General features: G+C 46.9%; 1 protein-coding gene across 6 annotated transcripts in view; it reads right to left on the reverse strand.

The window, feature by feature from the left end:
- LOC112247836 (protein EFR3 homolog B-like) overlaps positions 1-25,000 on the reverse strand; it is a 58,096-nt gene that overhangs the window by 19,017 nt on the left and 14,079 nt on the right. For all 6 annotated transcript variants that reach the window (XM_042330264.1, XM_042330263.1, XM_042330267.1 and 3 more), the window contains exons 5-12: positions 24,929-25,000; positions 23,090-23,233; positions 22,179-22,295; positions 21,962-22,040; positions 20,615-20,750; positions 18,705-18,857; positions 18,191-18,302; positions 13,102-13,153 (exon numbers count right to left, since the gene is read on the reverse strand). The exon at positions 24,929-25,000 is cut by the window's right edge and continues 50 nt beyond it. In XM_042330264.1, coding sequence (XP_042186198.1) covers positions 13,102-13,153; positions 18,191-18,302; positions 18,705-18,857; positions 20,615-20,750; positions 21,962-22,040; positions 22,179-22,295; positions 23,090-23,233; positions 24,929-25,000 — 865 coding nt within the window. The remainder of the gene's footprint in view (positions 1-13,101; positions 13,154-18,190; positions 18,303-18,704; positions 18,858-20,614; positions 20,751-21,961; positions 22,041-22,178; positions 22,296-23,089; positions 23,234-24,928) is intronic.

Genomic DNA, 25,000 nt, shown 5'->3' on the forward strand with positions numbered 1-25,000 from the left:
GATGCTACCATTGGTTATCTCCCCTTCTCTAACCTCTGCTACCATTGGTTATCTCCCCTCTCTAATTGATGCTACCATTGGTTATCTCCCCTCTCTAACCTCTGCTACCATTGGTTATCTCCCCTCTCTAATTGATGCTACCATTGGTTATCTGCCCTTCTCTAATTGATGCTACCATTGGTTATCTCCCCACCCTAATTGATGCTACCATTGGTTATCTCCCCCTCTCTAATTGATGCTAGCATTGGTTATCTCCCCTCTCTAATTGATGCTACCATTGGTTATCTCCCCTCTCTAATTGATGCTACCATTGGTTATCACCCCTCTCTAATTGATGCTACCATTGGTTATCTCCCCTCTCTAACCTCTGCTACCATTGGTTATCTCCCCTCTCTAATTGATGCTACCATTGGTTATCTCCCCTCTCTAATTGATGCTACCATTGGTTATCTCCCCTCTCTAATTGATGCTACCATCGGTTATCTCCCCCTCTCTAATTGATGCTACCATTGGTTATCTCCTCCTCTCTAATTGATGCTACCATTGGTTATCTCCCCTCTCTAACCTCTGCTACCATTGGTTATCTCCCCCTCTCTAACCTCTGCTACCATTGGTTATCTCCCCTTCTCTAACCTCTGCTACCATTGGTTATCTCCCCTCTCTAATTGATGCTACCATTGGTTATCTCCCCCTCTCTAACCTCTGCTACCATTGGTTATCTCCCCTCTCTAACCTCTGCTACCATTGGTTATCTCCCCCTCTCTAATTGATGCTACCATTGGTTATCTCCCCCTCTCTAACCTCTGCTACCATTGGTTATCTCCCCCTCTCTAACCTCTGCTACCATTGGTTATCTCCCCCTCTCTAACCTCTGCTACCATTGGTTATCTCCCCCTCTCTAACCTCTGCTACCATTGGTTATCTCCCCCTCTCTAACCTCTACTACCATTGGTTATCTCCCCTCTCTAACCTCTGCTACCATTGGTTATCTCCCCCCTCTAATTGATGCTACCATTGGTTATCTCCCCTCTCTTATTGATGCTACCATTGGTTATCTCCACCTCCCTAATTGATGCTACCATTGGTTATCTCCCCCTCCCTAATTGATGCTACCATTGGTTATCTCCCCTCTCTAATTGATGCTACCATTGGTTATATCCCTCTCTCTAATTGATGCTACCATTGGTTATCTCCTCCTCTCTAACCTCTGCTACCATTCGTTATCTCCCCTCTAATTGATGCTACCATTGGTTATCTCCCCCTCTGTAATTGATGCTACCATTGGTTATCTCCCCTCTCTAATTGATGCTACCATTGGTTATCTCCCCTCTCTAACCTCTGCTACCATTGGTTATCTCCCCCTCTCTAATTGATGCTACCATTGGTTATCTCCTCCTCTCTAACCTCTGCTACCATTGGTTATCTCCCCCACCCTAATTGATGCTACCATTGGTTATCTCCCCCACCCTAATTGATGCTACCATTGGTTATCTCCCCCACCCTAATTAATGCTACCATTGGTTATCTCCCCCACCCTAATTGATGCTACCATTGGTTATCTCCCCTCTCTAATTGATGCTACCATTGGTTATCTCCCCTCTCTAATTGATGCTACCATTGGTTATCTCCCCCTCTCTAATTGATGCTACCATTGGTTATCTCCCCTCTCTAATTGATGCTACCATTGGTTATCTCCCCTCTCTAATTGATGCTACCATTGGTTATCTCCTCCTCTCTAACCTCTGCTACCATTGGTTATCTCCCCCTCCCTAATTGATGCTACCATTGGTTATCTCCCCCACCCTAATTGATGCTACCATTGGTTATCTCCCCCACCTAATTGATGCTACCATTGGTTATCTCCCCACCTAATTGATGCTACCATTGGTTATCTCCCCTTCTCTAACCTCTGCTACCATTGGTTATCTCCCCCTCTCTAATTGATGCTACCATTGGTTATCTCCCCTCTCTAACCTCTGCTACCATTGGTTATCTCCCCTGCTCTAACCTCTGCTACCATTGGTTATCTCCCCCTCTCTAACCTCTGCTACCATTGGTTATCTCCCCCGCTCTAACCTCTGGTACCATTGGTTATCTCCCCTCTCTAACCTCTGCTACCATTGGTTATCTCCCCCTCTCTAACCTCTGCTACCATTGGTTATCTCCCCTCTCTAACCTCTGCTACCATTGGTTATCTCCCCCTCTCTAACCTCTGCTACCACTGGTTATCTCCCCCTCTCTAACCTCTGCTACCATTGGTTATCTCCCCTCTCTAACCTCTGCTACCATTGGTTATCTCCCCTCTCTAATTGATGCTACCATTGGTTATCTCCCCTCTCTAATTGATGCTACCATTGGTTATCTCCCCTCTCTAATTGATGCTACCATTGGTTATCTCCCTCTCTAATTGATGCTACCATTGGTTATCTTCCCTCTCTAACCTATGCTACCATTGGTTATCTCCTCCTCTCTAACCTCTGCTACCATTGGTTATCTCCCCTCTCTAATTGATGCTACCATTGGTTATCTCCCCCTCTCTAATTGATGCTACCATTGGTTATCTCCCCTCTCTAATTGATGCTACCATTTGTTATCTCCCCCTCTCTAATTGATGCTACCATTGGTTATCTCCTCCTCTCTAACCTCTGCTACCATTGGTTATCTCCCCTCTCTAATTGATGCTACCATTGGTTATCTCCCCCTCTCTAATTGATGCTACCATTGGTTATCTCCCCCACCCTAATTGATGCTACCATTGGTTATCTCCCCACCCTAATTGATGCTACCATTGGTTATCTCCCCTTCTAATTGATGCTACCATTGGTTATCTCCCCCACCCTAATTGATGCTACCATTGGTTATCTCCCCCACCCTAATTGATGCTACCATTGGTTATCTCCCCCTCTCTAATTGATGCTACCATTGGTTATCTCACCCTCTCTAATTGATGCTACCATTGGTTATCTCCCCTCTCTAATTGATGCTACCATTGGTTATCTCCCCCTCTCTAATTGATGCTATCATTGGTTATCTCCCCCTCTCTAATTGATGCTACCATTGGTTATCTCCCCTCTCTAACCTCTGCTACCATTGGTTATCTCCCCTCTCTAACCTCTGCTACCATTGGTTATCTCCCCTCTCTAATTGATGCTACCATTGGTTATCTCCCCTCTCTAACCTCTGCTACCATTGGTTATCTCCCCCTCCCTAACCTCTGCTACCATTGGTTATCTCCCCCTCTCTAACCTCTGCTACCATTGGTTATCTCCCCTCTCTAATTGATGCTACCATTGGTTATCTCCCCTCTCTAATTGATGGTACCATTGGTTATATCCCCCTCTCTAACCTCTGCTACCATTGGTTATCTCCCCCACCCTAATTGATGCTACCATTGGTTATCTCCCCCACCTAATTGATGCTACCATTGGTTATCTCCCCCACCTAATTGATGCTACCATTGGTTATCTCCTCCTCTCTAACCTCTGCTACCATTGGTTATCTCCCCTCTCTAATTGATGCTACCATTGGTTATCTCCCCTCTCTAATTGATGCTACCATTGGTTATCTCCCCTCTCTAATTGATGCTACCATTGGTTATCTCCCCTTCTCTAACCTCTGCTACCATTGGTTATCTCCCCTCTCTAATTGATGCTACCATTGGTTATCTCCCCCTCTCTAACCTCTGCTACCATTGGTTATCTCCCCCTCTCTAATTGATGCTACCATTGGTTATCTCCCTTCTCTAATTGATGCTACCATTGGTTATCTCCCCCCACCCTAATTGATGCTACCATTGGTTATCTCCCCCTCTCTAATTGATGCTAGCATTGGTTATCTCCCCTCTCTAATTGATGCTACCATTGGTTATCTCCTCTCTAATTGATGCTACCATTGGTTATCACCCCTCTCTAATTGATGCTACCATTGGTTATCTCCCCCTCTAACCTCTGCTACCATTGGTTATCTCCCCTCTCTAATTGATGCTACCATTGGTTATCTCCCCTCTCTAATTGATGCTACCATTGGTTATCTCCCCTCTCTAATTGATGCTACCATTGGTTATCTCCCCTCTCTAATTGATGCTACCATTGGTTATCTCCTCCTCTCTAATTGATGCTACCATTGGTTATCTCCCCTCTCTAACCTCTGCTACCATTGGTTATCTCCCCTCTCTAACCTCTGCTACCATTGGTTATCTCCCCTTCTCTAACCTCTGCTACCATTGGTTATCTCCCCTCTCTAATTGATGCTACCATTGGTTATCTCCCCTCTCTAACCTCTGCTACCATTGGTTATCTCCCCTCTCTAACCTCTGCTACCATTGGTTATCTCCCCCTCTCTAACCTCTGCTACCATTGGTTATCTCCCCCTCTCTAACCTCTGCTACCATTGGTTATCTCCCCTCTCTAACCTCTGCTACCATTGGTTATCTCCCCTCTCTAACCTCTGCTACCATTGGTTATCTCCCCTCTCTAACCTCTGCTACCATTGGTTATCTCCCCCTCTAATTGATGCTACCATTGGTTATCTCCCCTCTCTTATTGATGCTACCATTGGTTATCTCCCCTCTCTAATTGATGCTACCATTGGTTATCTCCCCTCCCTAATTGATGCTACCATTGGTTATCTCCCCTCTCTAATTGATGCTACCATTGGTTATATCCCTCTCTAATTGATGCTACCATTGGTTATCTCCTCCTCTCTAACCTCTGCTACCATTCGTTATCTCCCCCTCTCTAATTGATGCTACCATTGGTTATCTCCCCTCTGTAATTGATGCTACCATTGGTTATCTCCCCCTCTCTAATTGATGCTACCATTGGTTATCTCCTCCTCTCTAATCTCTGCTACCATTGGTTATCTCCCCTCTCTAATTGATGCTACCATTGGTTATCTCCTCCTCTCTAACCTCTGCTACCATTGGTTATCTCCCCACCCTAATTGATGCTACCATTGGTTATCTCCCCCACCTAATTGATGCTACCATTGGTTATCTCCCCCACCCTAATTGATGCTACCATTGGTTATCTCCCCCACCCTAATTGATGCTACCATTGGTTATCTCCCCCACCCTAATTGATGCTACCATTGGTTATCTCCCCTCTCTAATTGATGCTACCATTGGTTATCTCCCCCTCTCTAATTGATGCTACCATTGGTTATCTCCCCTCTCTAATTGATGCTACCATTGGTTATCTCCCTCTCTAATTGATGCTACCATTGGTTATCTCCCCCTCTCTAATTGATGCTACCATTGGTTATCTCCTCCTCTCTAACCTCTGCTACCATTGGTTATCTCCCCACCCTAATTGATGCTACCATTGGTTATCTCCCCCACCCTAATTGATGCTACCATTGGTTATCTCCCCACCCTAATTGATGCTACCATTGGTTATCTCCCCCACCCTAATTGATGCTACCATTGGTTATCTCCCCCTCTCTAACCTCTGCTACCATTGGTTATCTCCCCTGCTCTAACCTCTGCTACCATTGGTTATCTCCCCTCTCTAACCTCTGCTACCATTGGTTATCTCCCCGCTCTAACCTCTGGTACCATTGGTTATCTCCCCTCTCTAACCTCTGCTACCATTGGTTATCTCCCCCTCTCTAACCTCTGCTACCATTGGTTATCTCCCCCTCTCTAACCTCTGCTACCATTGGTTATCTCCCCCTCTCTAACCTCTGCTACCATTGGTTATCTCCCCTCTCTAACCTCTGCTACCATTGGTTATCTCCCCTCTCTAACCTCTGCTACCATTGGTTATCTCCCCTCTCTAATTGATGCTGCCATTGGTTATCTCCCCTCTCTAATTGATGCCACCATTGGTTATCTCCCCTCTCTAATTGATGCTACCATTTGTTATCTCCCCTCTCTAATTGATGCTACCATTGGTTATCTCCTCCTCTCTAACCTCTGCTACCATTGGTTATCTCCCCGCTCTAATTGATGCTACCATTGGTTATCTCCCCTCTCTAATTGATGCTACCATTGGTTATCTCCCCACCCTAATTGATGCTACCATTGGTTATCTCCCCTTCTCTAATTGATGCTACCATTGGTTATCTCCCCCACACTAATTGATGCTACCATTGGTTATCTCCCCACCCTAATTGATGCTACCATTGGTTATCTCCCCCTCTCTAATTGATGCTACCATTGGTTATCTCCCCCTCTCTAACCTCTGCTACCATTGGTTATCTCCCCCTCTCTAATTGATGCTACCATTGGTTATCTCCCCCTCTCTAATTGATGCTACCATTGGTTATCTCCTCCTCTCTAACCTCTGCTACCATTGGTTATCTCCCCCTCTCTAATTGATGCTACCATTGGTTATCTCCTCCTCTCTAACCTCTGCTACCATTGGTTATCTCCCCCTCTCTAATTGATGCTATCATTGGTTATCTCCCCTCTCTAATTGATGCTACCATTGGTTATCTCCCCTCTCTAACCTCTGCTACCATTGGTTATCTCCCCCTCCCTAACCTCTGCTACCATTGGTTATCTCCCCTCTCTAATTGATGCTACCATTGGTTATCTCCCCCTCTCTAACCTCTGCTACCATTGGTTATCTCCCCCTCCCTAACCTCTGCTACCATTGGTTATCTCCCCTCTCTAACCTCTGCTACCATTGGTTATCTCCCCTCTCTAATTGATGCTACCATTGGTTATCTCCCCCTCTCTAATTGATGCTACCATTGGTTATATCCCCCTCTCTAACCTCTGCTACCATTGGTTATCTCCCCCACCCTAATTGATGCTACCATTGGTTATCTCCCCCACCTAATTGATGCTACCATTGGTTATCTCCCCCACCCTAATTGATGCTACCATTGGTTATCTCCCCCACCCTAATTGATGCTACCAGTGGTTATCTCCTCCTCTCTAACCTCTGCTACCATTGGTTATCTCCCCTCTCTAACCTCTGCTACCATTGGTTATCTCCCCTCTCTAATTGATGCTACCATTGGTTATCTCCCCTCTCTAACCTCTGCTACCATTGGTTATCTCCCCTGCTCTAACCTCTGCTACCATTGGTTATCTCCCCCTCTCTAACCTCTGCTACCATTGGTTATCTCCCCGCTCTAACCTCTGCTACCATTGGTTATCTCCCCCTCTAACCTCTGCTACCATTGGTTATCTCCCCTCTCTAACCTCTGCTACCATTGGTTATCTCCCCTCTCTAACCTCTGCTACCATTGGTTATCTCCCCTCTCTAACCTCTGCTACCATTGGTTATCTCCCCTCTCTAACCTCTGCTACCATTGGTTATCTCCCCCTCTCTAACCTCTGCTACCATTGGTTATCTCCCCTCTCTAATTGATGCTACCATTGGTTATCTCCCCTCTCTAATTGATGCTACAATTGGTTATCTCCCCTCTCTAACCTCTGCTACCATTGGTTATCTCCTCCTCTCTAACCTCTGCTACCATTGGTTATCTCCCCTCTCTAATTGATGCTACCATTGGTTATCTCCCCTCTCTAATTGATGCTACCATTGGTTATCTCCCCTCTCTAACCTCTGCTACCATTGGTTATCTCCTCCTCTCTAACCTCTGCTACCATTGGTTATCTCCCCTCTCTAATTGATGCTACCATTGGTTATCTCCCCCTCTCTAATTGATGCTACCATTGGTTATCTCCCCTCTCTAATTGATGCTACAATTGGTTATCTCCCCTCTCTAACCTCTGCTACCATTGGTTATCTCCTCCTCTCTAACCTCTGCTACCATTGGTTATCTCCCCCTCTCTAATTGATGCTACCATTGGTTATCTCCCCTCTCTAATTGATGCTACCATTGGTTATCTCCCTCTCTAACCTCTGCTACCATTGGTTATCTCCTCCTCTCTAACCTCTGCTACCATTGGTTATCTCCCCTCTCTAATTGATGCTACCATTGGTTATCTCCCCTCTCTAATTGATGCTACCATTGGTTATCTCCCCCACCCTAATTGATGCTACCATTGGTTATCTCCCCTTCTCTAATTGATGCTACCATTGGTTATCTCCCCCTCTCTAATTGATGCTACCATTGGTTATCTCCCCTCTCTAATTGATGCTACCATTGGTTATCTCCCCTCTCTAATTGATGCTACCATTGGTTATCTCCCCTCTCTAATTGATGCTACCATTGGTTATCTCCTCCTCTCTAACCTCTGCTACCATTGGTTATCTCCCCACCCTAATTGATGCTACCATTGGTTATCTCCCCCACCCTAATTGATGCTACCATTGGTTATCTCCCCCACCCTAATTGATGCTACCATTGGTTATCTCCCCCACCCTAATTGATGCTACCATTGGTTATCTCCCCCTCTCTAACCTCTGCTACCATTGGTTATCTCCCCTGCTCTAACCTCTGCTACCATTGGTTATCTCCCCCTCTCTAACCTCTGCTACCATTGGTTATCTCCCCCGCTCTAACCTCTGGTACCATTGGTTATCTCCCCCTCTCTAACCTCTGCTACCATTGGTTATCTCCCCTTCTCTAACCTCTGCTACCATTGGTTATCTCCCCCTCTCTAACCTCTGCTACCATTGGTTATCTCCCCTTCTCTAACCTCTGCTACCATTGGTTATCTCCCCCTCTCTAACCTCTGCTACCATTGGTTATCTCCCCTCTCTAACCTCTGCTACCATTGGTTATCTCCCCCTCTCTAATTGATGCTGCCATTGGTTATCTCCCCCTCTCTAATTGATGCCACCATTGGTTATCTCCCCCTCTCTAATTGATGCTACCATTTGTTATCTCCCCTCTCTAATTGATGCTACCATTGGTTATCTCCTCCTCTCTAACCTCTGCTACCATTGGTTATCTCCCCCTCTCTAATTGATGCTACCATTGGTTATCTCCCCTCTAATTGATGCTACCATTGGTTATCTCCCCCACCCTAATTGATGCTACCATTGGTTATCTCCCCTTCTCTAATTGATGCTACCATTGGTTATCTCCCCCACACTAATTGATGCTACCATTGGTTATCTCCCCACCCCTAATTGATGCTACCATTGGTTATCTCCCCTCTCTAATTGATGCTACCATTGGTTATCTCACCCTCTCTAATTGATGCTACCATTGGTTATCTCCCCTCTCTAATTGATGCTACCATTGGTTATCTCCCCCTCTCTAATTGATGCTACCATTGGTTATCTCCTCCTCTCTAACCTCTGCTACCATTGGTTATCTCCCCTCTCTAATTGATTCTACCATTGGTTATCTCCCCTCTCTAATTGATGCTACCATTGGTTATCTCCTCCTCTCTAACCTCTGCTACCATTGGTTATCTCCCCTCTCTAATTGATGCTATCATTGGTTATCTCCCCCTCTCTAATTGATGCTACCATTGGTTATCTCCCCTCTCTAACCTCTGCTACCATTGGTTATCTCCCCTCCCTAACCTCTGCTACCATTGGTTATCTCCCCTTCTCTAATTGATGCTACCATTGGTTATCTCCCCTCTCTAACCTCTGCTACCATTGGTTATCTCCCCTCCCTAACCTCTGCTACCATTGGTTATCTCCCCCTCTCTAACCTCTGCTACCATTGGTTATCTCCCCTCTAATTGATGCTACCATTGGTTATCTCCCCTCTCTAATTGATGCTACCATTGGTTATATCCCCCTCTCTAACCTCTGCTACCATTGGTTATCTCCCCTCTCTAATTGATGCTACCATTGGTTATCTCCCCCACCCTAATTGATGCTACCATTGGTTATCTCCCCCACCCTAATTGATGCTACCATTGGTTATCTCCCCACCCTAATTGATGCTACCAGTGGTTATCTCCTCCTCTCTAACCTCTGCTACCATTGGTTATCTCCCCCTCTCTAACCTCTGCTACCATTGGTTATCTCCCCCTCTCTAATTGATGCTACCATTGGTTATCTCCCCTCTCTAACCTCTGCTACCATTGGTTATCTCCCCTGCTCTAACCTCTGCTACCATTGGTTATCTCCCCCTCTCTAACCTCTGCTACCATTGGTTATCTCCCCTCTCTAACCTCTGCTACCATTGGTTATCTCCCCCTCTAACCTCTGCTACCATTGGTTATCTCCCCCTCTCTAACCTCTGCTACCATTGGTTATCTCCCCTCTCTAACCTCTGCTACCATTGGTTATCTCCCCTCTCTAACCTCTGCTACCATTGGTTATCTCCCCTCTCTAACCTCTGCTACCATTGGTTATCTCCCCTCTCTCTAACCTCTGCTACCATTGGTTATCTCCCCTCTCTAATTGATGCTACCATTGGTTATCTCCCCTCTCTAATTGATGCTACCATTGGTTATCTCCCCTCTCTAACCTCTGCTACCATTGGTTATCTCCTCCTCTCTAACCTCTGCTACCATTGGTTATCTCCCCCTCTCTAATTGATGCTACCATTGGTTATCTCCCCTCTCTAATTGATGCTACCATTGGTTATCTCCCCTCTCTAACCTCTGCTACCATTGGTTATCTCCTCCTCTCTAACCTCTGCTACCATTGGTTATCTCCCCCTCTGATGCTACCATTGGTTATCTCCCCTCTCTAATTGATGCTACCGTTGGTTATCTCCCCCACCCTAATTGATGCTACCATTGGTTATCTCCCCTTCTCTAATTGATGCTACCATTGGTTATCTCCCCTCTCTAATTGATGCTACCATTGGTTATCTCCCCCTCTCTAATTGATGCTACCATTGGTTATCTCCCCTCTCTAATTGATGCTACCATTGGTTATCTCCCCTCTCTAATTGATGCTACCATTGGTTATCTCCTCCTCTCTAACCTCTGCTACCATTGGTTATCTCCCCCACCCTAATTGATGCTACCATTGGTTATCTCCCCCACCTAATTGATGCTACCATTGGTTATCTCCCCACCCTAATTGATGCTACCATTGGTTATCTCCCCCACCCTAATTGATGCTACCATTGGTTATCTCCCCTCTCTAACCTCTGCTACCATTGGTTATCTCCCCTGCTCTAACCTCTGCTACCATTGGTTATCTCCCCTCTCTAACCTCTGCTACCATTGGTTATCTCCCCGCTCTAACCTCTGCTACCATTGGTTATCTCCCCTTCTCTAATTGATGCTACCATTGGTTATCTCCCCCACCCTAATTGATGCTACCATTGGTTATCTCCCCCACCTAATTGATGCTACCATTGGTTATCTCCCACCCTAATTGATCCTACCATTGGTTATCTCCCCTCTCTAATTGATGCTACCATTGGTTATCTCCCCTCTCTAATTGATGCTACCATTGGTTATCTCCCCCTCTAATTGATGCTACCATTGGTTATCTCCTCCTCTCTAACCTCTGCTACCATTGGTTATCTCCCCCTCTCTAATTGATTCTACCATTGGTTATCTCCCCTCTCTAATTGATGCTACCATTGGTTATCTCCTCCTCTCTAACCTCTGCTACCATTGGTTATCTCCCCTCTCTAATTGATGCTACCATTGGTTATCTCCCCTCTCTAATTGATGCTACCATTGGTTATCTCCCCCTCTCTAACCTCTGCTACCATTGGTTATCTCCCCTCTCTAACCTCTGCTACCATTGGTTTTCTCCCCTCTCTAATTGATGCTACCATTGGTTATCTCCCCCTCTAACCTCTGCTACCATTGGTTATCTCCCCTCTCTAATTGATGCTACCATTGGTTATCTCCCCTCTCTAATTGATGCTACCATTGGTTATATCCCCCTCTCTAATTGATGCTACCATTGGTTATCTCCCCCACCCTAATTGATGCTACCATTGGTTATCTACCCTCTCTAACCTCTGCTACCATTGGTTATCTCCCCCACCCTAATTGATGCTACCATTGGTTATCTCCCCTCCCTAATTGATGCTACCATTGGTTATCTCCCCTCTCTCTAATTGATGCTACCATTGGTTATCTCCCCTCTCTAATTGATGCTACCATTGGTTATCTCCCCCTCTCTAATTGATGCTACCATTGGTTATCTCCCCTCTCTAATTGATGCTACCATTGGTTATCTCCTCCTCTCTAACCTCTGCTACCATTGGTTATCTCCCCTCTCTAATTGATGCTACCATTGGTTATCTCCTCCTCTCTAACCTCTGCTACCATTGGTTATCTCCCCTCTCTAATTGATGCTACCATTGGTTATCTCCTCCTCTCTAACCTCTGCTACCATTGGTTATCTCCCCCTCTCTAACCTCTGCTACCATTGGTTATCTCCTCCTCTCTAACCTCTGCTACCATTGGTTATCTCCCCCTTTCTAACCTCTGCTACCATTGGTTATCTCCTCCTCTCTAACCTCTGCTACCATTGGTTATCTCCCCTTCTCTAATTGATGCTACCATTGGTTATCTCCCCTTCCCTAATTGATGCTACCATTGGTTATCTCCCCTTCCCTAATTGATGCTACCATTGGTTATCTCCTCCTCTCTAACCTCTGCTACCATTGGTTATCTCCCCTTCTCTAACCTCTGCTACCATTGGTTATCTCCCCCTCTCTAACCTCTGCTACCATTGGTTATCTCCTCCTCTCTAACCTCTGCTACCATTGGTTATCTCCCCCTCTCTAACCTCTGCTACCATTGGTTATCTCCTCCTCTCTAACCTCTGCTACCATTGGTTATCTCCCCTCTCTAATTGATGCTACCATTGGTTATCTCCCCTTCCCTAATTGATGCTACCATTGGTTATCTCCCCCTTCCCTAATTGATGCTACCATTGGTTATCTCCCCTTCCCTAATTGATGCTACCATTGGTTATCTCCCCTTCAATAATTGATGCTACCATTGGTTATCTCCCCTTCTCTAATTGATGCTACCATTGGTTATCTCCCCCTTCCCTAATTGATGCTACCATTGGTTATCTCCCCTTCTCTAACCTCTGCTTCACTGCTAGCATTTCGACATGTAGAACATTATATATAATCTCTGTATCAGGCTTGTAGTCATTTCAATTGAAGGCAGTCAATTAATAAGACAACTTTTGAAAATAATATTTTTTACTTTTCAGTTTCTTGAAGTCAATTGAAAATATATATTTTTTAAATTCAATTGTTTTACTGTAATGTCAGTTTACTTCCTGAATGGACTGGCTTCTACCCTGCTTTGAACAATGAGTATAATGTATATCTCACCTGCAGTAAAGACTTCAACAGCATGACTTGGATCATCCTACTGCCTTCAAACCTGATATATATATAGAGAGAGAGAGAGAGAGAGGAGAGAGACAGAGCTGCTACAATCACTCAAATCATGGATTGGAATTCAAAACCAACACCATTTCACAGTGCAGTTTCATACAAGGTGCCACTTTTCAGCCTCGTATCAACTTTGATGGTTTTGTTGACATGAGGCCTCTGCTTGTCACCAACACCGACAGTGTCGTTACACAAAACAGTATCTGGACACGTGCGCAACAACAGTACAGTATCTGTACACGTACGCAACAGTACAGTATCTGTACACGCAACAACAGTACAGTATCTGGACACGTACACAACAACAGTACAGTATCTGGACACGTACACAACAACAGTACAGTATCTGGACACGTACACAACAACAGAACAGTATCTGGACACGTACCCAACAACAGTACAGTATCTGGACACGTACACAACAACAGTACAGTATCTGGACACGTACCCAACAACAGTACAGTATCTGGACACGAACCCAACAAAAGTACAGTATCTGGACACGTACACAACAGAACAGTATCTGGACACGTACCCAACAACAGTACAGTATCTGGACACGTACACAACAACAGTACAGTATCTGGACACGTACCCAACAACAGTACAGTATCTGAACACGTACCCAACAACAGTACAGTATCTGGACACGTACCCAACAACAGTACAGTATCTGGACACGTACCCAACAACAGTACAGTATCTGGACACGTACCCAACAACAGTACAGTATCTGAACACGTACCCAACAACAGTACAGTATCTGGACACGTACCCAACAACAGTACAGTATCTGGACACGTACCCAACAACAGTACAGTATCTGGACACGTACCCAACAACAGTACAGTATCTGGACACGTACCCAACAACAGTACAGTATCTGGACACGTACCCAACAACAGTACAGTATCTGGACACGTACCCAACAACAGTACAGTATCTGGACACGTACCCAACAACAGTACAGTATCTGGACACGTACACAACAACAGTACAGTATCTGGACACGTACCCAACAACAGTACAGTATCTGGACACGTACCCAACAACAGTACAGTATCTGGACACGTACCCAACAACAGTACAGTATCTGGACACGTACACAACAACAGTACAGTATCTGGACACGTACCCAACAACAGTACAGTATCTGGACACGTACCCAACAACAGTACAGTATCTGGACACGTACCCAACAACAGTACAGTATCTGGACACGTACCCAACAACAGTACAGTATCTGAACACGTACCCAACAACAGTACAGTATCTGGACAAGTACCCAACAACAGTACAGTATCTGGACACGTACCCAACAACAGTACAGTATCTGGACACGTACACAACAACAGTACAGTATCTGGACACGTACACAACAACAGTACAGTATCTGGACACGTACCCAACAACAATACAGTATCTGGACACGTACACAACAACAGTACAGTATCTGACACGTACCCAACAACAATACAGTATCTGGACACGTACACAACAACAGTACAGTATCTGGACACGTACCCAACAACAGTACAGTATCTGGACACGTACACAACAACAGTACAGTATCTGGACACGTACCCAACAACAGTACAGTATCTGGACACGTACACAACAACAATACAGTATCTGGACACGTACCCAACAACAGTACAGTATCTGGACACGTACACAACAACAATACAGTATCTGGACACGTACCCAACAACAGTACAGTATCTGGACACGTACACAACAACAGTACAGTATCTGGACACGTACCCAACAACAGTACAGTATCTGGACACGTACCCAACAACAGTACAGTATCTGGACACGTACACAACAACAGTACAGTATCTGGACACGTACGCAACAAAAGTTCAACATTCACCTTCTGCTACCGTGTCTGTCAAGCCATCTACGAATAGAGTTTGACGTTCGGTAAATCCAACTTTTGCACCACACCAAACGCACTGCAACTGTCTCTGCAACGCAACGCTACAAGGCAAACGCAGCGTTTCATTGGAAATGACTTTAATTCTGGTGTATCAAAATGCAGCGACGTCGAAGCGGAAGCATTAAGGAGATATATTGGCCAAGGCCCTGCGATAGACGAGCGTCTTGTCTGTCTGTCTAATGGTACATCAAGCTGTCTAACACAACAGAAACAGGAGACAGACTAGTGTCCTGTCCAGGGGGTGTCCTGGTACACTAAGCTGTCTCACTACAGAAACAGGAGACAGACGAGCGTCTTGTCTGTCTGTCTAATGGTACATCAAGCTATCTCACTACAGAAACAGGAGATAGACTAGTGTCCTGTCTGTCCTGTCCAGGTGTGTCCTGGTACATCACGCTGTCTCACTACCGAAACAGGAGATAGACTAGTGTCCTGTCCAGGGGCTGTACGTGTACATCAAGCTGCCTCACTACAGAAACAGGAGACAGACTAGTGTCCTGTCCAGGGGGTGTCCTGTACATCAAGCTGTCCAACATGACAGAAACAGGAGACAGACTAGTGTCCTGTCCAGGTGTGTCCTGGTACATCAAGCTGTCTCCATACAGAAACAGGAGATAGACTAGTGTCCTGTCCAGGGGGTGTCCTGAACATCAAGCTGTCTCACTACAGAAACAGGAGACAGACTAGTGTCCTGTCCAGAGGGTGTCCTGGTACGTCAAGCTGTTCTACTACATAAACAGGAGATAGACTAGCGTCCTGTCCAGGGGGTGTCCTGGTACATCAAGCTGTCTCACAACAGAAACAGGAGACAGACTAGTGTCCTGTCCAGAGGGTGTCCTGGTACGTCAAGCTGTTCTACTACATAAACAGGAGATAGACGAGCGTCCTGTCCAGGGGGTGTCCTGGTACATCAAGCTGTCTAACACAACAGAAACAGGAGACAGACTAGTGTCCTGTCCAGGGGGTGTCCTGGTACATCAAGCTGTCCAACACGACAGAAACAGGAGACAGACTAGTGTCCTGTCCAGGGGGTGTCCTGGTACATCAAGCTGTCTAACATGACAGAAACAGGAGATAGACTACTGTCCTGTCCAGGGGGTGTCCTGAACATCAAGCTGTCTCACTACAGAAACAGGAGATAGACTAGTGTCCTGTCCAGGGGTGTCCTGGTACATCAAGCTGTCTCCCTACAGAAACAGGAGACAGACTAGTGTCCTGTCCAGGGGGTGTCCTGGTACATCAAGCTGTCTAACACGTCAGAAACAGGAGATAGACTCGTGTCCTGTCCAGGGTGTGTCCTGAACATCAAGCTGTCTCACTACAGAAACAGGAGATAGACTAGTGTCCTGTCCAGGGAGTGTCCTGGTACATCAAGCTGTCTCACTACAGAAACAGGAGACAGACTAGTGTCCTGTCCAGGGGGTGTCCTGGTACATCAAGCTGTCCAACACGACAGAAACAGGAGACAGACTAGTGTCCTGTCCAGGGGGTGTCCTGGTACATCAAGCTGTCCAACACGACAGAAACAGGAGACAGACTAGTGTCCTGTCCAGGGGCTGTACGTGTACATCAAGCTGCCTCACTACAGAAACAGGAGACAGACTAGTGTCCTGTCTAGGGGTGTCCTGGTACATCAAGCTGTCTAACACGACAGAAACAGGAGACAGACTAGTGTCCTGTCCAGGGGGTGTCCTGGTACATCAAGCTGTCTAACACGTCAGAAACAGGAGACAGACTAGTGTCCTGTCCAGGGTGTGTCCTGGTACATCAAGCTGTCTCCCTACAGAAACAGGAGATAGACTAGTGTCCTGTCTAGGGGTGTAAGTGTACATCAAGCTGCCTCACTACAGAAACAGGAGACAGACTAGTGTCCTGTCCAGGTGTGTCCTGGTACATCAAGCTGTCTAACACGACAGAAACAGGAGACAGACTAGTGTCCTGTCCAGGGGTGTCCTGTACATCAAGCTGTCCAACATGACAGAAACAGGAGATAGACTCGTGTCCTGTCCAGGGGGTGTCCTGAATATCAAGCTGTCTCACTAGAGAAACAGGAGATAGACTAGTGTCCTGTCTAGGGGGTGTCCTGGTAAATCAAGCTGTCTCCCTACAGAAACAGGAGATAGACTAGTGTCCTGTCAAGGGGGTGTCCTGGTACGTCAAGCTGTTCTACTACATAAACAGGAGATAGACTAGTGTCCTGTCCAGGGGGTGTACTGGTACACCAAGCTGTCTCCCTCTACAGAAACAGGAGATAGACTAGTGTCCTGTCCAGGGGATGTCCTGGTAAATCAAGCTGTCTCACTACAGAAACAGGTGATAGACTAGAGTCCTGTCTAGGGGGTGTCCTGGTACATCAAGCTGTCTCACTACATAAACAGGAGATAGACTAGTGTCCTGTCCAGGGGGTGTACTGGTACACCAAGCTGTCTCCCTACAGAAACAGGAGATAGACTAGTGTCCTGTCCAGGGGGTGTCCTGGTACATCAAGCTGTCTCACTACAGAAACAGGAGATAGACTAGTGTCCTGTCCAGGGGTGTCCTGGTACATGCTGTCTCACTACAGAAACAGGAGACAGACTAGTGTCTCAGGGGGTGTACTGGTACACCAAGCTGTCTCACTACAGAAACAGGTGATAGACTAGTGTCCTGTCTAGGGGTGTACTGGTACACCAAGCTGTCTCACTCTACAGAAACAGGAGACAGACTAGTGTCCTGTCCAGGGGGTGTCCTGGTACATCAAGCTGTCTCACTCTACAGAAACAGGAGACAGACTAGTGTCCTGCCCAGGGGGTGTCCTGGTACATCAAGCTGTCTCACTACAGAAACAGGAGACAGACTAGTGTCCTGTCCAGGGGGTGACCTGGTACACCAAGCTGTCTCACTACAGAAACAGGTGATAGACTAGTGTCCTGTCTAGGGGTGTACTGGTACACCAAGCTGTCTCACTACAGAAACAGGTGATAGACTAGTGTCCTGTCTAGGGGTGTACTGGTACATCAAGCTGTCTCACTACAGAAACAGGAGACAGACTAGTGTCCTGTCCAGGGGGTGTCCTGGTACATGCATGAATTCATTCTGACCCACCCAGCGATAGGTGAGCCCAGTGCAGGGTATATCCCAGGAACAGGGATCTTCCCCATGATGAACAGCATGACCTCTGCCCTCTGGTAGATCGGCAACGTGTTGGCAAAGGATCCTGGAAGGACAGAACACGTACAGAGTATCAAGATATGCCCACAAACGTGCACATACACACACACGCACGCAAGCACACACACACACAAACACACACACACACATTTGTTGTACTATCCTTGTAGGGACAAAACAATTGATTCCCATCCTTTTTCTCTAACCCCTGACCCTCATCTTAACCCTACACCTTGACCACTAACCTAATCCCTTAACCCTAATCTTAACCCTACACCTTGACCACTAACCTAACCCCTAACCCTAATCTTAACCCCACACCCCACACCTTGACCACTAACCTAACCCCTAAACCTACTGAAGCCTTTTTCCTTTTGGGGAGAAAGGTCCCCCACTTGTCAGATTTTTTTTTTACTATACTTGTGAGGGGACACACACCCCTACTGACCGATGGTCTTGATGACAGCCTCCTGTAGTTGTCTCTCCTGGTCAGTAGTTGTCTTGTTGTTGCAATACGGGTCACAGCTTCCAGTCAGTTCATAGTCCACACTCAGCCTCAACTGTTTCAACAGGGTGTTAAATACCTCCAGCACTGTTGGGCCTACACACACACACACACACACACACACACACACACACACACACACACACACACACACACACACACACACACACACACACAAACACACACACACACACACAAAACGCACACAATTGTTGGTTGTTAGTTGAGTAATACTATATCTAGAATGCAGTACCTGTAATTTATTGACAATAACAGTCTGTCTCCCTCTAGTGGCCATTATACACAATAACAGGATAATGACGGCAGGAAGCCTAGTGGTTAGAGCGTTGGGCTAGTAACCGAAAGGTTCCTGGATCAAATCCCCGAGCTGGCAAAGTACAAATCTGTCATTCTGCCCCTGAACAAGGCAGTTAACCCACTGTTCCTAGACCAGTTAACCCACTGTTCCTAGACCAGCATTGAAATTAAAAATGTGTTCTTAACTGACTTGCCTAGTTAAATAAAGGTTTAAAAAAAAAAATAATAATAATCATTTTTAAAAAGTTCAAAAGAAATGACAGGCTCTGTCTCCCTCTAGTGGCCATTATACACAATAACAGGACAATGACAGGCTTTGTCTCCCTCTAGTGGCCATTATACACAATAACAGGACAATGACAGGCTCTGTCTCCCTCTAGTGGCCATTATACACAATAACAGGACAATGACAGGCTTTGTCTTCCTCTAGTGGCCATTATACACAATAACAGGACAATGACAGGCTCTGTCTCCCTCTCCCTCCCTCGTAATCGCTCCTCTTTCACCCCAGCTGCCAAACTAACCCTGATTCAGATAACCATCCTACCCAAGCTAGATTACGGAGACGTAATTTATAGATCGGCAGGTAAGGTTGCTCTCGAGCGACTAGATGTTCTTTACCATTTGGCCATCAGATTTTCCACCAATGCTCCTTATAGGACACATCACTGCACTCTATACTCCTCTGTAAACTGGTCATCTCTGTGTACCCATCGCAAGACCCACTGGTTGATGCTTATTTATAAAACCCTCTTAGGGCTCACTTCCCCCTATATGAGATATCTACCGCAGCCCTCATCTTCCACATACAACATCCGTTCTGCCAGTCACTTTCTGTTAAAGGTCCCCAAAGCAAACACATCCCTGGGTCGCTCCTCTTTTCAGTTCGCTGCAGCTAGTGACTGAAACGAGCTGCAACAAACACTCAAACTGGACAGTTTTATCTCCACCTCTTCATTCAAAGACTCAATCATGGACACTCTTACTGACAGTTGTGGCTGCTTTGCCTGATGTATTGTTGTCTCTACCTTCTTGCCCTTTGTGCTGTTGTCTGTGACCAAGAATGTTTGTGCCATGTTGTGTTGCTGCCATGTTGTGTTGTTGCCATGTTGTGTTGCTACCATGTTGTGTTGCTACCATGTTGTGTTGCTACCATGTTGTGTTGCTACCGTGTTGTTGGCATGTGTCTTAGGTCTCTCTTTATGTAGTATTGTGGTGTCTCTCTTGTCGTGATGTTTTGTCCTATATTTTAGTCCCCGTCTCCGCAGGAGGCCTTTTGCCTTCTGGTAGGACATCATGATGAATAAGAACTTAACTGTCTAGTTAAATAAAGGTTAAATCAAAAATAAAAACACCACACAGCCTTCTGTCGTTTCGATGCGTTTCATCGTTGATGTTGGATACCAACCTGACGATACAATCCTCTCAGATCTCAATGAGAGCCTAGAAAACGATGGTTATGGGTCAATTTGAGGTCGGGTGCTTTCGTATAGTACAGGGTCCCCCCCCAAAAAGAAAAAACCACACACACTTACCCACAGAGCCACTGGCCTCAATGACAGCAGCCTCAGACAGGACCTCCACTATCCCAGCACGCACTGTGGCTGAACTCTTACTGTTGGCATCTAGATGACCCAGCAGTTGCTGAATAACCAGGTGAGAATGCTGTGACTAGAGAGAGGAATGGAGGAGAGAGGAGACAGGAGAGGAGACAGGAGAGGAGAAGAGACAGGACAGGAGAAGAGGAGACAGGAGAGGAGACAGGACAGGAGAGGAGACAGGAGGAGTCAGGAGAGGAGACAGGACAGGAGAGGAGAGGAGACAGGAGAGGAGACAGGACAGGACAGGAGACAGGACATGAGAGGAGACAGGAGAGGAGAGGAGACAGGAGAGGAGAGAGGACAGGAGAGGAGACAGGACAGGAGAGGAGACAGGAGGAGACAGGAGAGGAGACAGGACAGGAGAGGAGAGGAGACAGGAGAGGAGACAGGACAGGAGAGGAGACAGGACATGAGAGGAGACAAGAGAGGAGAGGAGATAGGAGAGGAGACAGGACAGGAGAGGAGACAGGACACGAGAGGAGACAGGACAGGACAGGAGAGGAGACAGGAGAGGGGACAGGAGAGGATACAGGAGAGGGGACAGGAGAGGAGAGGGGACAGGAGAGGAGACAGGAGAGGATACAGGAGAGGGGACAGGAGAGGAGAGGGGACAGGAGAGGAGACAGGACACGAGAGGATACAGGAGAGGGGACAGGAGAGGATACAGGAGAGGGGACAGGAGAGGAGAGGAGACAGGAGAGGAGACAGGAGAGGATACAGGAGAGGGGACAGGAGAGGAGAGGGGACAGGAGAGGAGACAGGAGAGGATACAGGAGAGGGGACAGGAGAGGAGAGGGGACAGGAGAGGAGAGGGGACAGGAGAGGGGACAGGAGAGGATACAGGAGAGGGGACAGGAGAGGAGAGGGGACAGGAGAGGAGACAGGACACGAGAGGAGACAGGACAGGACAGGAGAGGAGACAGGAGAGGGGACAGGAGAGGATACAGGAGAGGGGACAGGAGAGGAGAGGAAACAGGACAGGAGAGGAAACAGGACAGGAGAGGAGACAGGAGAGGAGAGGAGACAGGACAGGAGAGGAGACAGGAGAGGAGACAGGAGAGGAGACAGGACAGGAGAGGAGACAGGAAAAGAGAGGAGACAGGAGAGGAGATGGGAGAGGAGACAGGACAGGAGAGGAGACAGGAAAAGAGAGGAGACAGGAGAGGAGACAGGAGAGGAGAAAATGTATATTTTAGTCATTGAGTGGTGTGAAACCATACTAGACATAGCAGCAGATACTGTTGTGGCTAAAAGCTGATATGAGGATGTGACGGTCCTGACCTGGATCGAGTACATGATGATCTTGAAGCAACGGACAGCAAAGCTCTTCCCCTCCCACAGAGAATGGTTATCCAGGTGCCTTGAAACACACAAAATAATAATTTGTGTGTGTGTGTGTGTGTGTGCGTGCGTGCGTGCATTTGTGTGTGTGTGTGTGTGTGTGTGTGTGTGTGTGTGTGTGTGCGTGCGTGCGTGCGTTCGTGTGTGTGTGACTCACATTAGTACTGGTTTGATAGCGTTCTTAATGTTCCCGTAGGCAGCTCTACCCAGCAGCTCTCTGAAGCATCTCTCAGTCAACTCAGCTGGACTCTCCTTCTCACAGCCAGGGGAACCACTAACACACAGAACAGAAGTAGGATCTTCATTTCAACCAGTTTCCTAACAGCAGGAAAATAATCCCTGCTGCAACAGGAAATTTTAATTATTATGTGGATTATAATTAACGGACATTTGTTTGTAGGGGGTTGGTACATTTTTAGATAGAATATATCAAGTCTGAAATTTCAAAGTAGAAATTAGAAGCTTTTTTAAAACTCAAACACACACTTCCTGTGTTAGGTTTTACAGGTGATGAAATAAAGCAGGCAGGGCACCTGTGACACAAGTCATTATTCAACGTCTGTCCATGTCTGAGGATGTCGGGAGATGACGTGGAAACCGGCCACTAGGGGGCAACAGTTAGGTTAGGCACTACGACTGGTTACGGTAAGGGTTAAGGTTTGGGATGGGGATTCGACCTTGAAATATTTGGAATCAGAGGCTGATGCTTATCTATGTGGTCTTTACCCACAACACCCTAGCTAAACCCAAACCTGTTTGAAGGAAACAACGCTCACTGTTTTCACGTCATCTCCCGTCGTCCTCAGACATGGACGGACAGCCAGGTCACCCGTGTCACGGGTGACCTGGCTGGTTTAATTAACACCCCTGTTACTGTGGCAACACTAAAGCTGCAGGATGAGCTGTTTGGCAGGGGACAAACATGAGGGAATAAACACAGACACACACACACAGACACACACACATTATACACACACATTATACACACACAAACACATGTACACACACATTATACACACATACACATGTACACACACATTATACACACACACACACACACTAAGCTACCTGTCTGTGGGGTCCTGCAGGTTGAACAGTAGAGAGGGGACTATCTTGTCCATGTGTTGACGCTCCCATATGTTAGCCTGCAACTCATCCCTCACTGTCTTTCTTACCACACCTTGGAGACCACGGATACCTGCCATACGGATCCTGGAGAGGAGGAGAGAGGGGGAGGGGGAGAGAGACAGACAGACACACAGAGAGAGAGAGAGAGAGAGAGAGAGAGAGAGAGAGAGAGAGAGAGAGAGAGAGAGGAGCAAGAGAGAGGGAGAGAGAGACAGACAGACACACAGAGAGAGAGAGAGAGGGAGAGAGAGAGGGAGAGCAAGAGAGAGAGAGACAGACAGACACACACAGAGAGAGAGAGAGAGGAGCAAGAGAGAGAGAGACAGACAGACACACACAGAGAGAGAGAGAGAGAGAGAGAGAGAGAGAGAGAGAGAGAGAGCAAGAGAGAGAGAGACAGACAGACACACACAGAGAGAGAGAGAGAGGAGAGCAAGAGAGAGGGAGAGAGAGACAGACAGACACACAGAGAGAGAGAGAGAGGGAGAGAGAGAGAGGAGAGCAAGAGAGAGAGAGACAGACAGACACACACAGAGAGAGAGAGAGAGAGAGCAAGAGAGAGGGAGAGAGAGACAGACAGACACACAGAGAGAGAGAGAGAGGGAGAGAGAGAGAGGAGAGCAAGAGAGAGAGAGACAGACAGACACACACAGAGAGAGAGAGAGAGAGGGAGAGAGAGAGAGGAGAGCAAGAGAGAGAGAGACAGACAGACACACACAGAGAGAGAGAGAGAGGAGAGCAAGAGAGAGAGAGACAGACAGACACACACAGAGAGAGAGAGAGAGGAGAGCGAGAGAGAGGGAGAGAGAGACAGACAGACACACAGAGAGAGAGAGAGAGACAGAGAGAGAGAGAGCAAGAGAGAGAGAGACAGACAGACACACAGAGAGAGAGAGAGAGGAGAGCAAGAGAGAGAGACAGACAGACACACACAGAGAGAGAGAGAGAGAGAGAGAGAGAGAGAGAGAGAGAGGGGGGAAAGAGAGAGAGAGACAGAGAGAGAGACAGAGGGGGAGAGAGGGAGAGAGAGAGAGAGACAGAGACAGAGACAGAGAGAGAGAGAGAGAGACAGATAGAGCAGTCACAAATTAACATTTCTCCCCTAGTCTTTCTCTCCTACACACTTCACCTCAGATATATGGGCTCCCCTACACACTTCACCTCAGATATATGGGCTCCCCTACACACTTCACCTCAGATATATGGGCTCCCCTACACACTTCACCTCAGATATAAGGGCTCCCCTACACACTTCACCTCAGATATAAGGGCTCCCCTACACACTTCACCTCAGATATATTGGCTCCCCTACACACTTCACCTCAGATTTAATGGCTCCCCTACACACTTCACCTCAGATATATGGGCTCCCCTACACACTTCACCTCAGATATAAGGGCTCCCCTACACACTTCACCTCAGATATATGGGCTCCCCTACACACTTCACCTCAGATTTAATGGCTCCCCTACACACTTCACCTCAGATATATGGGCTCCCCTACACACTTCACCTCAGATATAAGGGTTCCCCTACACACTTCACCTCAGATATAAGGGTTCCCCTACACACTTCACCTCAGATATAAGGGTTCCCCTACACACTTCACCTCAGATATAAGGGCTCCCCTACACACTTCACCTCAGATATAAGGGCTCCCCTACACACTTCACCTCAGATATAAGGGCTCCCCTACACACTTCACCTCAGATATAAGGGCTCCCCTACACACTTCACCTCAGATATAAGGGTAAGAAGAAGCAGTTCAGGGTCACTCACTTGGTGCGTACATCTGGATCTTCGTAGCTGGAGTGACACATCTCGCTGAAACGCGACACGAAGAAGTCATAA

The sequence above is a fragment of the Oncorhynchus tshawytscha genome, linkage group LG11 (assembly GCF_018296145.1).
Source record: "Oncorhynchus tshawytscha isolate Ot180627B linkage group LG11, Otsh_v2.0, whole genome shotgun sequence".
Classification (NCBI taxonomy): Eukaryota; Metazoa; Chordata; class Actinopteri; order Salmoniformes; family Salmonidae; genus Oncorhynchus; species Oncorhynchus tshawytscha.